General features: G+C 44.4%; 1 protein-coding gene across 1 annotated transcript in view; it reads right to left on the bottom strand.

The window, feature by feature from the left end:
* The window catches only part of LOC132011803 (serotransferrin-like), a 55,792-nt gene extending 44,056 nt beyond the window's left edge, over window positions 1-11,736 (bottom strand). Inside the window, 6 exon segments of the mRNA XM_059390946.1 lie at window positions 326-381; window positions 1,184-1,331; window positions 2,011-2,187; window positions 2,902-3,010; window positions 9,508-9,680; window positions 11,618-11,736. Coding sequence (XP_059246929.1) covers window positions 326-381; window positions 1,184-1,331; window positions 2,011-2,187; window positions 2,902-3,010; window positions 9,508-9,680; window positions 11,618-11,660 — 706 coding nt within the window. The 5' untranslated portion in view covers window positions 11,661-11,736.
* Between the last annotated feature and the right edge of the window lie 4,059 nt (window positions 11,737-15,795).

Below are 15,795 nucleotides of genomic sequence, written 5' to 3'. Positions count from 1 at the left end.
CAGGGGTAACTGCCCCATACCCCACAACATGTCTCATCTCAGCAGACCAACTTAGGCCAAGTTCAGCCAGATGTGCCCCCAATCCCTTGCTGTGGCAACATTGACCAGGAAGAAGGATCCCCATGTCTAGGAGTTTGAAGGATGGACAGAGCCCCAGGCGTCCAGTTGTAGACTCCATAGGTACACAACTCTGCACAAGTAGAAACCCAAGCAGCGATAAAGGAGGAATACAGTATGCTTATATGTGACCACTGTCCATGAGAAGGGGTACAGGGCGGGGGTGCCCACTGCCTGGAGGGAATTTGTAGATTCTCCTGTTCCTTACCGAACACTGTTGAATGCTTGACAAAGGCCACATCCCCAGCGTCATCCATCAGACACCTGTGGGAAAAAAATACATTAAGAGGATTCCTGAATGGCAGGCCCTTCACCTCAGGCTTGAGGGTCTGTCTGGTCACACCATCCAGCCTGGGACAAGGGCAGAGACCAATGGAGGCCTCTATGCGACCCATAGCTGAGGAAGCACTACAGGGCACTGATACACCATGAAGATGAGGAGCGATGAGCTCATGGGAACTAGAAATCCCTTACCACATGCCCCATAGTAGCAAAAAAAGTCAATGAAGATATTTTAATAGAGAAAAGAGATTGTAAATTTCTGAAATGGAAAATAAAGACATAGAGTCTCCCGAGAGAGGAAATGTCCCTTGGCTGGCATCAAACTTTAGTATATAACCAAGGTGAAAGAGGGAGAGAAAAATCAGCCACATGAGCTGTCAGCACAGGGGCAATGAGGGAAGGCCGGAGAGAGTGCATTGAACAGGAGACCCTGCTACAATAGAAAGCAGAGAGTCAGTCACTGAAGAATGGTTCAAACACTAGGATATGCCTGTTTCCTTAGGCTCTGCCCAGTCCAGCGAAAGAACACACTGGGCAGGTTCCAGGGCTCTGGGGAGGTAGAAAAGATCTCCAGGAGAGGGGCTCCCTTGTCAAATGTCACATAAAAGGTATATGCACTGGCTTGGCCTGGAGAGTCTGAGCTGGATCACTGAGTCACTGCAAGGGCATTAGGCCTCTGGATGCCTCTTTGTAGGCTGGGCTCTTCTACGGGCCAGGTAGGGTCTCCCAGCCCAAGGACATTGGACAGTTTGGCCATCATGGAGCAGCAGCTGGTCTCACTCACTTGAAGGCACCTGAATATCCGAAGTATGGTTCATGGTTAGAGCAGGCACACTTGTCTGCCCCTTTCCCCGCACACAGTTGACATAGTTTGGGAAAGGCTGTCCGATCTGCACAGGGAACACAGCTGCCCGCGAAGAAACTGGACACCGCTGTTCAACACAAGGCATGTAACACAGGTCATGAGCCACCCTGGGCACAAGCAATTATAGCTCCCAGTCTAGGGTTTTTAGGGAATAGAGAGTGACTAAAGGAAAATGAATACACCCAGTCTCAGCAGACCCTTGCATATGTTCACTGATCAAGATCAAGATTTTCCAAAAGGGATGAGTTAACATTTGTCCTCTCACCACCCTCCTCAAGAACCAGACCTGTGCCTGCCACTGACCCAGGCCTGTCTCAGGTCACTGTCAGACTGGAACAGCTCAGAGAGAGGTCTCCTCTGGGAGTCATATCTGAGAGATGGGAAACCCAGGTAGGTGCAAGCCAAGTTCATGGCCAGCAGATCAGCCACAGATAGGAATGAACCCCAGGAAGGTGATCAGTAGGGCCCAGCAAACTTGGCCCTAACTGAAGCCCTCTGTTGGGCTTGATGACCTTCCCCCCCACTTCTCAGGATAGCCTTTGGTTGGGTGTTAAGAGCTCAGAGAAGAAACTCAGCTGACACCTGCCAAGGGCTGCAAGTATGGCAGAACTGACCAGTTTAAACCTGGTGAACCTCCTCCCTCCACCCCCCAGACTCATCATACACGATCACCTGATCATGTCTGAGTGATCCCAGTGTGGCCTGTGTAGGCCTGCCTGATAGCAGTCACCCTCTTGCCTTCTTACCCTTCTGAAGAGAGTCGCGTGGCTCAGGCAGTTTCCAATAAAGTAAGCCCATAGGGATGTTCCATCCAGCAGACCTGCCAAGGCCTGTATGGCAGGACTTCTTGCCTTCCAGCTCATTCAGGTTGAAGTTACTGCTCTTCTTCACCAAAGCCACAGCATAATACTGGGTTTTTTGATCTGCAAAAAGACAATGTGAATGAAAGACCCTTAACCTTGGCCACGGGGAAACATTGCTCATCGCTACTGGGTTCCTGAGTAAAGAAAGGGAATCCACAGGGCGAGAGATCAGGAAAACCTGCCTAGACTTGCAGGGGGAAGAAAGGACCACAGGGAGAACTTTTGCAGTAATAGCCCAAGCAAACACAGGGGCAAGAAGGCCACATAAACATGTGGCCCGAATACTTTTTGCCTACCATGGCCCTGCAGTGTGTCTGCCTACACATACCAACCAGGCCCACAAGGAAACTGAAGTTGTAGCACAGAGACCACATTTATTCTAAGCACTTCCTGTTCCCTGACACAGGCCCAGGGAAAGCTGGTTTCTCTCAGAGGAGATGCAAGGCTGTTGGGGCTCCAAGTATGTACTGTGTATCTCTAAACTCTAGTGGTTCAAGTCAGGTTGTGCACAGTCTGCTCTGTTTCTCCAGGAATCACATTTCATAGCCCAGAATGTCAGTGTCAGGAGCACCAGTCCTCAACCATCCCAAAGCCCCAGAGGCCTTGAGTTGTGCCTATGGCAGCTGATAGGGCCTCTCATTCCCCACTGACACCCAATGGGAAATGCTTATCAATATTTAGTCTACATTAGCTGCCTGGGCAAAACACACTCAGCATCTACCAGGAGAGAACAAGAGCCACAAACTCTCCCCTGGGTCCCCAGGAAGAACTTACCTCCTCCTGACTCATAGAACTCTGCCACTACAGGCTTTAGGTTGTAGGGATTCAGGCCCGCCTCAAACACCAAGCCTGCATCCAGTGTCACAGCATCTGCTTCATTTGCCTGTAAGATAACAGACCAGACCCTGATGAAGTCCTTACTTCTGAGGAAGGGCTACCTATACCTGGGCAAGTGAGGGTGACTGGCAGGCCTTCTTAGATCAGAAGGGGCCAGAAGAATCCTCACCTTGGCCCAACTACACATCACACCAAGGGTTTCAGTTGACTTCACCTTCGTGGTAAGAAGATTTGGCCACCATTTTCCTATTCCTCCCACATAGAGTAGGAATGGATTATGTTTTTCTTTCCCCTGGTAAGGAGTCTGGTTCTTGACCCAGAAACCTATGTGTGGTCTTTCACGATCAACATGAATTAGAAGAGCTTTTCCTGGCAGACCTCATGGGGGAAAGCTGCCCTCCCAACCCTAGACTGGGTACAATACACAAACACAACAGACACTGAAGGAAGTTTCAACCATTCTCTTACACATATTTATACTGCGAGCCATATCTATACTACATACTCATGCTACATTGCTTTCTTCGGTAACCTCTTTATCTTAAGCCTTCTGCTGAGGTCTTCCTCAGGCACTTTCCAAGCCCTTCTTATGGGGATGGGGAGCCTTAAAGACACTGTGTCCACTCTGATTCAGTACTCAGTACTTTTTCTTCCTGTCCTGGGACCCCATAACTACAACAGTCTTGTTCAAGGATTTGATACTTTCTTTGGGCTTTACCTCTCACTTATACTATGAACTAAGGGTAAAATGCTGATTATTATTTCTATTATGGCTCATTGTTTGTTTAATGAACTATTCAGATATGTCGAGGTCACCATTGTTCAACTCAGCTCCATTTTACAGTTGAAAAACTAAGGCATGGGAAGTTTGTTACTTCCCCAGGCTACATAGCTAGTAAGTCATGGAGCTGGGATTTAAATTCAGGTTGTCTGGATTTATTTCTTCCATTACATTTACTTGCTGGATATTTAGTTAGGTAGTTAATCTTGGAGCAACTTTTAAGGGTTGGTATTGTTTTTGTTATAATATACATCAGATAAAATTTACTGTTTAACCTTTTGTAAGTATACATTTCAGTGCCATTAGATGCATTCACATTGGTGAAGAATAGCTGTATTCCACAACTAAACACCAAATATGAAGCAATCTTTGTGTCCTCCTTGGTATCAAAAAAAGTTAAGTACAACCTCTAGCCTCCCCCCACCCACCCCACACACCACAGAGTAAAAACAAATAAGCAAACAAACAACTTTTCCCGGAGCAGTGAGGCTGGGGCTTTATGGCCAAGACACCAGGATACTGATCAGGCATCACTGTGGCCTCAGGGGCAAAGGAACCAAGGAGCCAAGGCCTAACTCATGGGATCTACTAGAGCAGCAGGGATTCCAAGGGGAACCTGAACCAGCAAGGAGGAGGAGCATTAAAATCAAGTAGAACCCCCACAGGTGCAGATAACAGCACACAGAAAAATATAAACCACAGTGCCTGAGTGTCAAGAGGACCAAAACACTCGAGGGAGGTTGAAGCTGTCTGATGCGTTGAGAAGAGCTGCCTGTGAGGGATTTACTTTTCTATACAAATTGAAGGCTGCAATCAGAGTTAAAGCATAGAAAAGGAAATTATCAGAAATAAAAAGAAAAATTATTTGAACTGGTACATCTAGAAACAAAAATATAACTGTTGAAATAAAAAAGTGATGAAGGGAGGGGCGCCTGGATGGCTCCGTGGGTTAAGCCTCTGCCTACAGCTCAGGTCATGGTCTCAGGGTCCTGGGATCCACATCTGGCTTTCCGCTCAGCGGGGAGTCTGCTCCTCTGCCTGCCTCTCTGCCTACTTGTGATCTCTCTCTCACTGTCAAATAAATAAAATCTAAAAAAAATAAAAAGTGATGAATGGGCAATAAGTTGATTAGGCATGTTAAAATTAAGAATTAGTGAAGTAGAAGCTCTATCTGAAAAATGTACTCTAGATCTTGCCAAAAAGAGGTATAGATGATGGAAATTATGAAAGAAAGATTAAAAGGTTAGATTAAAGAAGACCCAACATGTGTCATCTTGGAATCCTAGAATTTTTTTTTTTAAAAAAAAGAGACTGAAACAAACAAATATTTAAAAAGATGAGGGCCGCAAATTTTTCAGAATTGATGAAAAACACAATTCCACAGACCCAATATACACTAAGCAGGAGAGGTACCAAGATTTTCACAACTGCAAATTAATCATAGTGAATCTATTGAACATCACAGACCAAGAAAATGAAACCTCAAAATCAGTCAGAAATGACTGAAGCAATAACAGGATAATACCACTCTTCTCCACAACTACAATGGAAGTCAGGAGACAGTGGAATAGTATTTTAAAATAGGGTAAAAATGTCAAGCTAGAATTATACATTCAGCAAAACTACCATTCATGAGATTAAAGCATTTGTAGAGGAAACAAGCAAACAACTGAGAGAGTTTAACACCAAGATATTGGCTCTAAAGAATCCCCCCAAAATATATATATCAAGAAGGAAACATATCCCAGAAGGATGGTCTGAAAAATGAGAAGGAATGGGAAACAGACTAAATGGCAAAAATATAGTTAAATCCAAATATTCCGTCACTCTTTCTAAATTTTGGGGTGTGTGTACACACACACATAGACATAGACCCACAAGCCCCCCCCCACATATATTTTTATATAGTGTCTACAAATACGTGAAGTATTTACATTGTGGGTTTTAAAAAGATAGACATAAAATATTAAATGGTAATATTTAAACAGGGAAGAGGGAAATCTGAGCGGCTGCTTCCCAGGGTCATTTTATTGTTTGAGAAGGAGGGCCAGGATTATTTTACTGTAATACATTGGTAAGATAAAAGTATGTAGTAAAAATTTAAGGAACTCAAAAGGAATATAAATAAAGTGTTTAAATTCATTGCCAGTAGGTGGGAAAGTGGAATAAAGGGAAAACAATGCAAATGAACACACACATGTGCAAACTCAATTTTTAGAAATCATAAGAGGAAAAATCAGAAAACAAGGGAAGGCTGGACTAAAATAAAAAAGTAATATGGCAGAATTATGCCCAAATTTACCAGTAATAATAATAAAATAAATGAGATTTCATGTAAAGTAAATAAATCTGATTGTCAGACTGTATTAATAAAATCCAGCAACAAACAGCTTTCAAAAGATGCAGTTGAAGCAGGAGCAACAGAAAACTGAAAATGAAGGAATGAAAGAAATCACAGGAGAAGACTACTAAGCAAAGAAAGTTGATGTAGTATGTTAATAGAAAAATAGAGTTTAGTCAAAAAGCACTGCCGGATAATTTCATAAAGATAAAATACCAAATTCACCAAGAATGGTATGGATTTTTCACTCATATGCTGGTGGTAGGAGTAGAAATTGAAATAATCACATTAACGGTCACTCCAAAACTACACTCCAAAAAAAAGGAGGAAAGAGCCTGGATGTCCATTCACACACACACACACACACACACACACACACACACACACACAATGGAATAATACTCAGCCATCAGAAAGAATGAAATCTTGCCATTTGCCATGACATGGTTGGAACTAGAGGGCATTACGCTAAGCATAATAGATCAATCAGAGAAAGACAAATACCATATTACATCACTCATATGTGTAATTTAAGAAACAAAACAGATGAGCATAGGGGAAGGGAAGGAAAAAATAAGAGGAAAACAGAGAGGGAGGCAAACCATAAGAGACTCTTAACTATAGGGAACAAACTAAGTGTTGCTGGAGGGGTGGTGGGTGGAGGATGGGGTAACTAGGTGATGGGCATCAAGGAAGACACTTGATGTAATGAGCACTGGCTGTTATATGCAACTGATGAGTCACTAAATTCTACCCCTGAAACTAATAATACAGTGTATGTCAATTAGATTGAATTTAAATTTAAAAAAATTTTTTAAAGAAATGAAGGTAACCAACTACATAGGTAAATTAAAAAAAAAAAAAAAAGGAAGAACCACATTGAATTGGCTTAAAAGTCTAACACTGCTGGCGGGAATGCAAGCTGTACAGCCACTCTGGAAAACAGTATGGAGTTTCCTCAAAAACCTAAAAATAGGGCTACCCTATGACCCAACAATTGTACTACTAGGTTTGTTATTTACCCATAGGATACAAACATAGTGATCCAAAGGGATACCTGCACCTCAATGTTTATAGCAGAAATGTCCACAATAGCCAAAATATGGAAAGAGCAGAGATGTCCTTCAACAGATAAATAGATAAAGAAGATGTGGTGTGTATACATACAATGGAATATTACCCAGGCATAAAAATGAAATCTTGCCATTTGCAAAGATGTGGATGGAACTAGAGGGTTTAGCTAAACAAAATAAGTCAGTCAGAGAAAGACCATTGTCACACGATTTCACTCATAAGTGGAAGTTAAGAAACAATACAGGATCGTAAAGAAAGGGAAAGAAGAATAAAATCGTATGGAATCAGAGAGGAAGACAAACTATAAGAGACTCCTAACTATAGGAAACAAACTGAGGGCTGCTGGAGGGGAGGAGAGTGGAAGATTGGGTAACTGGGTGATGGACATTAAGGAGGGCACGTGATGTGATGAGCCCTGAGTGTTATATGCAAGTGATGAATCATTGAACTCTACCTCTGAAACTAATAACACACTATATGTTAATTCATTTAAAAAAAAAATCAGACATTTGGCATTGTCTTAGAAGACAAATACATATCCCATGGTACAGCAAATCTGCTCCTACATATATATATATATTGAAGAGAAACTATTAATACTTGTGTCCTAGGAGATATGTTAAAAAATATTTGTCGGGGTGCCTGGGTGGCTCAGTGCATTAAGTCTCTGCCTTCGGCTCAGGTCATGATATCAGGGTCCCGGGATCAAGCCCCATGTAGGGCTCTCTGCTCAGCGGGGAGCCTGCTTCCCCCTCTCTCCCTGCCTGCCTCTCTGCCTACTAGTGATCTCTCTCTCTCTCTGTCAAATAAATAAATAAAATCTTAAAAAAAATTTTTTGTCAAGCCCTGATTAGAATAACCAAAGGCTGGAAAGAACCCAAATGCCTAATGACCAGGAAAGAAAAAATACATTGTGTTATACTAACATAATGGACTATTGTGGGCTCTGAAAATGAATGAACAATAGCTATATTCAACAATGTGGGTGAATCTTAGCATAATATTGAGGAGGGAAAAACAAGGAGAAGACAACATATAGTAATGCCATGAAACTTTTTACGAATCAAAACCATATAGTCATTCACACATACTCATATACATCTTAGAACTAATACAAGGCAAGAAAGTTGTAAGATTGAGAATGGATGGAGAGAGACATCTGTAACTGTAAGTAGGGCCAGTGGGTTACACCACACTACGTGGTTGTCATTCCCATAGAATCCAGTGCTACCACACAGCAGCCCTAGAAGTAAGCTATTGGTACTGATGAAGTTTTGAGAAACTGTGTTAGGTTCTTGTGTAGTATCATTTTATATTATCAGCAATTTAAAAATGAAAAGGGGCATGCATGGACTAGAGCTAAACAAGTGTCACAATTCAAGGGTGATCATTTAAAGCATGATCATAACAGATCCAACTAAAAAAAACACACAGGCCAGTTGTTTTTACCAAATCACTGATTCCTTCAGTCGATCATCCTCCGTCTGGCTGAGTCTACCTTTCCCACCTCATTACTCCTCATTTCTCCTTCCTACTTGCTCTACTCCTTCACCCCGATTTCCCTACAGCAACCTCAGAAACTCCCGCTCTGCTATCTTGGGCCGTTTGCACAAACTGTTCTTCACTTCCTGACGTGTTCTACCTGTGGCACCCGGCAGGTGTACCCATGCTCATCGTTGGGGTCCTAGTTTCACTGCTTCCCTGTCAAGGAGGTTGTGCCTGACACGCAGGCCAAAGTAAGTTTCTTCTGAAAGTCTCTGTCAGAGCATTGTACTCTTTCCCTTCATCGTATATCACACACTTTGAAATTTACAATTTATTTGTTTGCATATTTTTCTTCTCTCCCCACTAGAATGTTATCTTGTCAAGAATAAGGGCCAGATGTGTTTAAATTCCCCACTGCAGCCCCATTGCTCAGCACAGGGTCTGACCCCCATTCAGATGTGCAGGGACAACAATGAAGGAGTAAAGTGTTTTTGGAAAATCTGAAAAACAAAGACATCAGCAACCATCTGCCGTTGGCACTGTGTTCCTCTTCTCCATGAGCGTCATTCATCTAGTCCAAAACAATGTCATATGGAAATTTTGATAGTAAACATTCTTGTTTTTTCCCCTGAATTCAGAGAACTTGGTGCCTCAAAATAGTCTCCTTTTCAGAGTGTGTTGGATTTTGTTTTTAAGACTCTTTAAAGGTATCTACTCCAATTTCCCTTTCTGAAGTGACTTTATTAGCACTGGGGGTTGACTGTCCCACACACCAGCCTCCCACCTGAGTAGAGTTGTTCCAAAATGTCAGAAGAGAAGGTTTGGATTTTATTCCACTCTCTTTTAGGCAACAGTGGCTTACCCAAATGGCCTTGATGCACTCAAGGTAGGAGGTTTTCTTCACACAGCTGACAAAAGGACCATTTTCAAGGACAGTTTTCATATTTTCCATGAAACTGGAACACTTACTGGCCTCATGATTTGAGACCGTGCACCATCTCACAGTTTTCTCAGGGGAGACAGCCAGACACAGCCCTAGGAGAAAGAGGTCAGAGGTTGTGTTAGTGGGAGAGACAGAGCACCCCCTGAAGGCTCTTGAAGTCTCCATCTCTCCCAACCTGTCCTCCTCCCATTCCTCCTATTAACACCCCAGCGCACAGATTCCATTGCCTTCTGAGGCTGGGGACAAGAGAATGGAACCCTAATGGTCCCCTAGTCACCTGCTTACCACCCTATGCTAGTCAGAGGGATGCTGGCTTGACTATCAGCTCTTAACTGGAGACCACAATAATCTGCTTTTCTCTGTTTTCCCTGCCTCCTTATCTCACCATCATGAGACTGCCCTGGGACATAAGCCTCATCAGTGTGACAGAGCATTTTCAGCCACTTGAAGGCATTGGCTCGATATGACAACTTGGGGAAGCTAGCAAGGTAGGAATTACCATCTTTTAAAGATGATGGAACTGGCCTTAGAGAGTGATGCTTTACCTAAGGTCATCCAGCCTGTTAGTGGCCAAGACTGGCCTAGAAACCAGGTCTCCAGCCTTTGGTCTCTGCCCAGGGAAGAAAAGAAGATGACATTCTGAGTTATTTTCCATCTGCTTGGCCAGTAGGTAGGGGTAAATGACTGATGAAATAATGAATTTGCCTTTGAATCTCATCTATCATCCTCTGTTCCAGGAATAAGTAGAACTCCACATATTCAGTGGCTCTTTCTGTTTCCAGTGACCCCTCCCTCAATTTTCATCAGTCTTTTGGGCTGCCATTAGCAGCCGTGTCTGCAGCTATTAAAATCATGTGGTTGCACTGCTCCCAAAGACCTCTTTTTCATCTCCACGTTCTGTGGAGAAGAGCACAGGGCTGACTCAGAGAAGCTGATGAATATCCACAAAGCACAAAGCAGGAAGTGGGGAGGGCAACACTTCTCCAGGTTGCATAAGGAGGAGCCACTGTGAAATTACTGTCCCAGCCACCCTTTATCCCACCTCTGCCCATGAGAAGTCATGGGAGGCATCAGGATTCAGTGGCAGACACCCCTGCCCCAAACCCCCCCAACCCCAAACTGCCCTTCCTGAGGTCTCATGGGCAGGAGTTTGTCCTGAGTCCTGCATTTACCTTGCACAGCCCTGTGAGGTGCTTTGAGGGTGGGAGGGGACCAGGGCCAAAGGCAAGTAATGCAGGGCCAACTCCCAAGGGTAAACTTTTCCAGGAGAGACAAATAACGAAACACAAAGCTCCAAAGGTATAACGAATGCACCAGGAGAGGCAGAAGTTAAAGAACAGAGGACGCCAAACAATCTCAGGAGGTGATGCGTGTAGCAGAGGGCTTCCAGTTACAGACCCCGCAGCACGGATGTGTGCACAGACTCCACTCCACTGGTGCTTGGACCCATGGCCTCATTTACCCTCACCCAACCCTCCCTGCCCCAGCCTTCTCACTGGTGCAGACACAAGAAGCCTGGATTCAAATATGCTTTGGATCCGTCAGTGGCCCTACTTCTTAGCAGGACATCTTCAGTGCCAAGGGCACCCACGGGCCATCAGACCACCAAGGATGGGGGCGCAGTCAGATTCAGGAGGGCTTGAAAGCCATTTTTAGCAGTTCAGACACAACTCAGGAGACCTCATAGAAGGGATCTAATAAACCATGATGGAAGTGCTCTTATTGCATTCTAATACTAAGGGATTTACTGGACAACAAGGAGGAGAGCAAGGAGAGGAAGCAAGGAAGCATGGAGGGCACGAAAAGGGGCAGAAGCACTAGCAGGACAAGCAGCTGCGCACAGGCGCAGAGCTGACCCTAAGGCAGTTCTCAACCAGGTGCAGGGATGCGGCGGAGAAGAGCGAAGGAAGTTCTCTAGGCTTTCCAGCCCAAGCGTGGATGGAATCCCGGAGCCTGTGTGGCTGAGTGGAGGGTGCAAAAAAGCTACCAAGCTGGCGACTCTGGGAGCCTTCCCGGAGCCGGCACTCACCCAGGACCGCGCAGGCCAGCAGGGTGCGGACAGCAAGCCTCATCTTCCTGGGTCTGTGTCTAGGAGCCGGGAGCACAGACCTGTGGGCTTCTGCGCCGCCTCCCCGCGTCCAGTGCCCCTTTATGTCCGGCCCAGCGGGCCAAGCAGAATCTTTGACCTCCTGTGTTTGCGCAGCCCGCTTGCCCAATCACCCCCACCCCTCCCCCTTCATTCCTTCCCCTGGCCGATCACCTCATTTCCTGAGCTCCGGAGAGACCCACGGATGGAATCCAGCACAAAAATGCTGATTGTAAGGGAATTAAGGAAAAATGAACCCTTTGTTAATGTGTGCTCTCTCTGTGCCAGGAGCAGGGCCACAGCGGGGCTTGGGAGGGGGGGCGCGTGTTGGGGAGGGTGGTTCTGCTCCCAAATCTCGGGATGCTACTAGAGCTGGTCCTGCACCAGTCTTACACATTCATTCCATGGATAAAAGAGGGAAGGAACTACCCTAGATCCAGACTAGAGATGCGGAATGACAAGCAAAGACCTTCCTTACAGAGGATGTCAGAGAAGATAAAGCTGGCGTCGAGTCAACACCCTTCACTTCTTCCCAGCTGTCCCCAGAAACACTGCTCCTGGGCTCTCAAAGGCCCTCCTAACTGAGGCATTGCTCTCCCCTGATATGCCCCACTGATCTAAAACTTCTGGACTGAAAACCTTCCTTCCCTCCATGCAGCCTGACAGACACCTCGGCCTAGGGACAGAGTCACAGGGGAGACAAACTCTCTCCCACAAGATGCTACCCAGAAACGTGACAAAGTCAGAGACTCAGAACAAATCCACACTCCAGCCCAAAGCAACAGGCCCAGAGGAGGATGTAGCCTGGTCTCAATGCCTGGGTCATCCCTGGCTCCCTCCAGTTAAGTGGTTTCCAATTGGCTTTGATTGCCCATCCTTATCAGGAAACATAGTGAGCTTATACATTCTGTGTGTGTATTTTTTAAACTAATATATTGTGTACATTTCAACCATATGAGGAATAGAAATTTATGAAGCAATAAAGCAAAGATAAAACATTCTTTTTTTAATGTTCCTTTGTTTATTCTGCCTTGTATACATTGAATAATATCTCAAGGCAAAATAATACACTTAGGGAAAGGGCAAGGGTCCTGATAGTAGACAAAAGTCAATACTCCAGAAAGTCCTCAAGATAATTTTAGGTTTCTCGAAAAGTTACTTACCCAGTCTGATCAGGTGATTGTGGTTTGGGGCTCTAGCTACACTAATTAATCTATACCAGGCCTAGAAGATGTCAGTATCGTCATTTTATTTTTGTTCACTTGTGTTTGTGTTATCAGAATCATCTTCTAATTCTAGTTTCTTTGCAGAAATCTTTTTAAGGCACTTGTGCATTTTATGAGGTTTGGTGAGTTAAACCACATCACATCATCTGTACATCCAATTTCCTGGGCACACAAACACCACAAAATAGGGAACGACAAAAGCCAAAAGCAAAGGACAGGTCAGAGAGTCACAAACATCCAGCACCCTCTTTCCCACCCCTGCCCTTTTGAGGTGTTCCTCACCTTCCCTCAGGACACTTCAGAGGCTCTACAAGACCTGTGTCTGTCTGGCCTACAGACCAGTGGGAGACAGTGCCAATTCTCACACAAAATAGTAATGTATGTCCATTTGTTAATCTTTTGTATTAAGAATAAATACAACTGGAAGTCAGGCTATATTCTCCCACACCTCAGTAGATTGTCTCACATACGAGGGGTTACCTACACCCCACTTTAGAAAGTATTGCTATAGCGGGGACTTTCTGTTTACAGTAGGGACGGAAGACAAGCCTAACCAGGCTGCCTCACCACTGAGGAAGAGAAGCTGCTGCTTGCCCCATGGACACTCCTGCGTAAGCCATGGAAAACCTAGAATCATGGCAGGAAGGGCATACTCCTACTTCCCCCTGCAGCAGGTGTATTAGGGGGTGACCTCTCTTCCTGTGGGAGACCTTAAGGTACTGAGATGAAGACAGGAGGAGAAAATGAGAAGTCCTGGCTGGGAGAAGCCTCCTGTGGAGCTGATGCCTCCTGAGGCTGTGCACAGAGCTTGCAGTGTCTGCTTAGAAGCAGGAAGGAGAGTTGCCCAATGTTGAATAAGCCACAAACTCAGGGAAGCTCCATGGAGGGCATGGAAGACAGAGACCTTGATTCTTGCCCCTGGGCCCCTAGTGCTCTTACTCTTGGACCAGAGGGATAGTGAGCCTTTCCTGAGGCAGTTCCTCCAGGGTCAGACCCACAGCCAAGCTTGAGCCCCTTACAGGGAGCACCTTCTGGTCAGTGTGAGAGACTCCCTATTAAAGATGAGGTGAGGAAACTGAGGCTGTGAGGGGTTAACACCTTGTCCAAAATCAACTAGTGAGTCAGATGCATAATCAAGCAGTCTGGTTCCAGAGTGCATGTACCCATCCACCAACGACAATGACTCTCCCAGGAAACGGGGACATACAGAGACCAAGGGACTCATCGAGGCTCACATTGAAAGGACAGACAGGGTCCTCTCAGCCCTGCCATTTCTTCACAGACACACCACCCCACATTTCAGTTTGCAGAGGGGCTTGTCCTTCCGGAAGTAGCCTGAGTGCCCCAACTGCAGAACCTCAGGTATGCACCAATTTATTGTGCTCAGATGGAACAAAAGTATCACATTTTCTGTCCTTCCATGTTCCAAGCACTGTTCTGGGGCAAGATCTTTGTGATCTTGACCAATTACCTGGAGAGATGAGGTCAGTTCCTCATTTTTCAGATGTGGACTCTATACTAAAATGACAGCTCCTCCTTCACAGAGCTCTAGGACCTGAACTCAAATCTCCTAAGTCTGAATAGAACTCTTAAATTTCAGTGGGACTGGGTCTCTTGTAGAAAGAGCTGAACTTGTGTGTACGTGCAGGGGGTGAGGGGTGGGTTGCTGACCTAAAGGGATGGGCAGGAATGCATTGGCTCTCTGAACCAATATTTGTTGTTTCCAAATGTTGCCTCATTTACAAAGAAGCAGAGCAAACAAAGAACTTCTGTCTGGTTGAACCAGTCCCTCTCTGCCTTCCCCCTCATTGCTTTCTGCCTAACACCAAGGCTTCTCCTCTGAAAGACCTGAGTCTGGATCTTTGGTAAGGTGGTGATCAGTAGCCTGAGAACTGATGCTCATAGACCCGCTATCCCACAGACCACTGCTCAGGGAGAGTGCAATGAGAGAGGTGAGAACCAAGGGCACTGTCCTTCTAGAAAAATGTCAGGCGGTTGAAATGCCACACACCACCAGCTCTCTCTGTCTCAGTCCTATCCCTCAGAAGTCCCTGGACAAGGGAAGATTCTCAGGCTCCCATTCTTTTCCCAGAGGAGTCCACAAAAATATCCTTTTCAAAATAGTCCAGGGCTAGACAGTTCACTAATGAATTCTACCAAACATTTAAAAAGAATTATAACAATCTTATACATACTTTCCCAGGTAATAGAAAAAAAAAAAAAAAGGAGCACTCCCTGACTAATTTTTGAGGCTGGTAAGTATAGTTTGAAAGCAAAAACCATCAAGGACATGATATAAAAATATAAAATATAAATATGAAATATAAAAAGAAAGTAACTTTTATGAACATGGATGTAAAAATTCCAAGCAAAATGTTAGCAACATCTAAAAAGGATACTAAATCATTAGCAAGTTGGATTTATTCCAGGAATGCAAGTTATCTTTTGAAAAATCAATCATTATAATTGGTCACATTAACAGAATAAAGGAGGAAAATTACATAACCGTATCAGTCAGTACAGGAATAGCATTTGCTAAAATTCAGCAACCATTCTTTTTAAAACCTCTTGGCAGATTCATCCTAGGAAACATGTTTAATCCAATTGTGTGTGTGTGTGTAATATATATAAATACTTTAAAGAAATGTTCTCTTTATATATATGAAATCTTCATACTCAGTGGTAGAATGGTGAATGAAAGCTTCCCCTTTGAGATCAAGAAAAAGTTCTACTCTTATCATTTCTATTCAACATTTTACTTGTGGATCTTGCCAATCCAGTCATGTACGAAAAAATATAATATATAAAAGAATTAAAGAGAAAAAAATAAAACTCATTTTCTTCTCAGGTTTGCATTAGAAGGAACATGAAAGTGACTTGTTTCATTATCAATTC

Source organism: Mustela nigripes, chromosome 2 (assembly GCF_022355385.1).
Source record: "Mustela nigripes isolate SB6536 chromosome 2, MUSNIG.SB6536, whole genome shotgun sequence".
Taxonomy (NCBI): domain Eukaryota; kingdom Metazoa; phylum Chordata; class Mammalia; order Carnivora; family Mustelidae; genus Mustela; species Mustela nigripes.
This window is presented reverse-complemented; position numbering and strand designations above follow the sequence as displayed.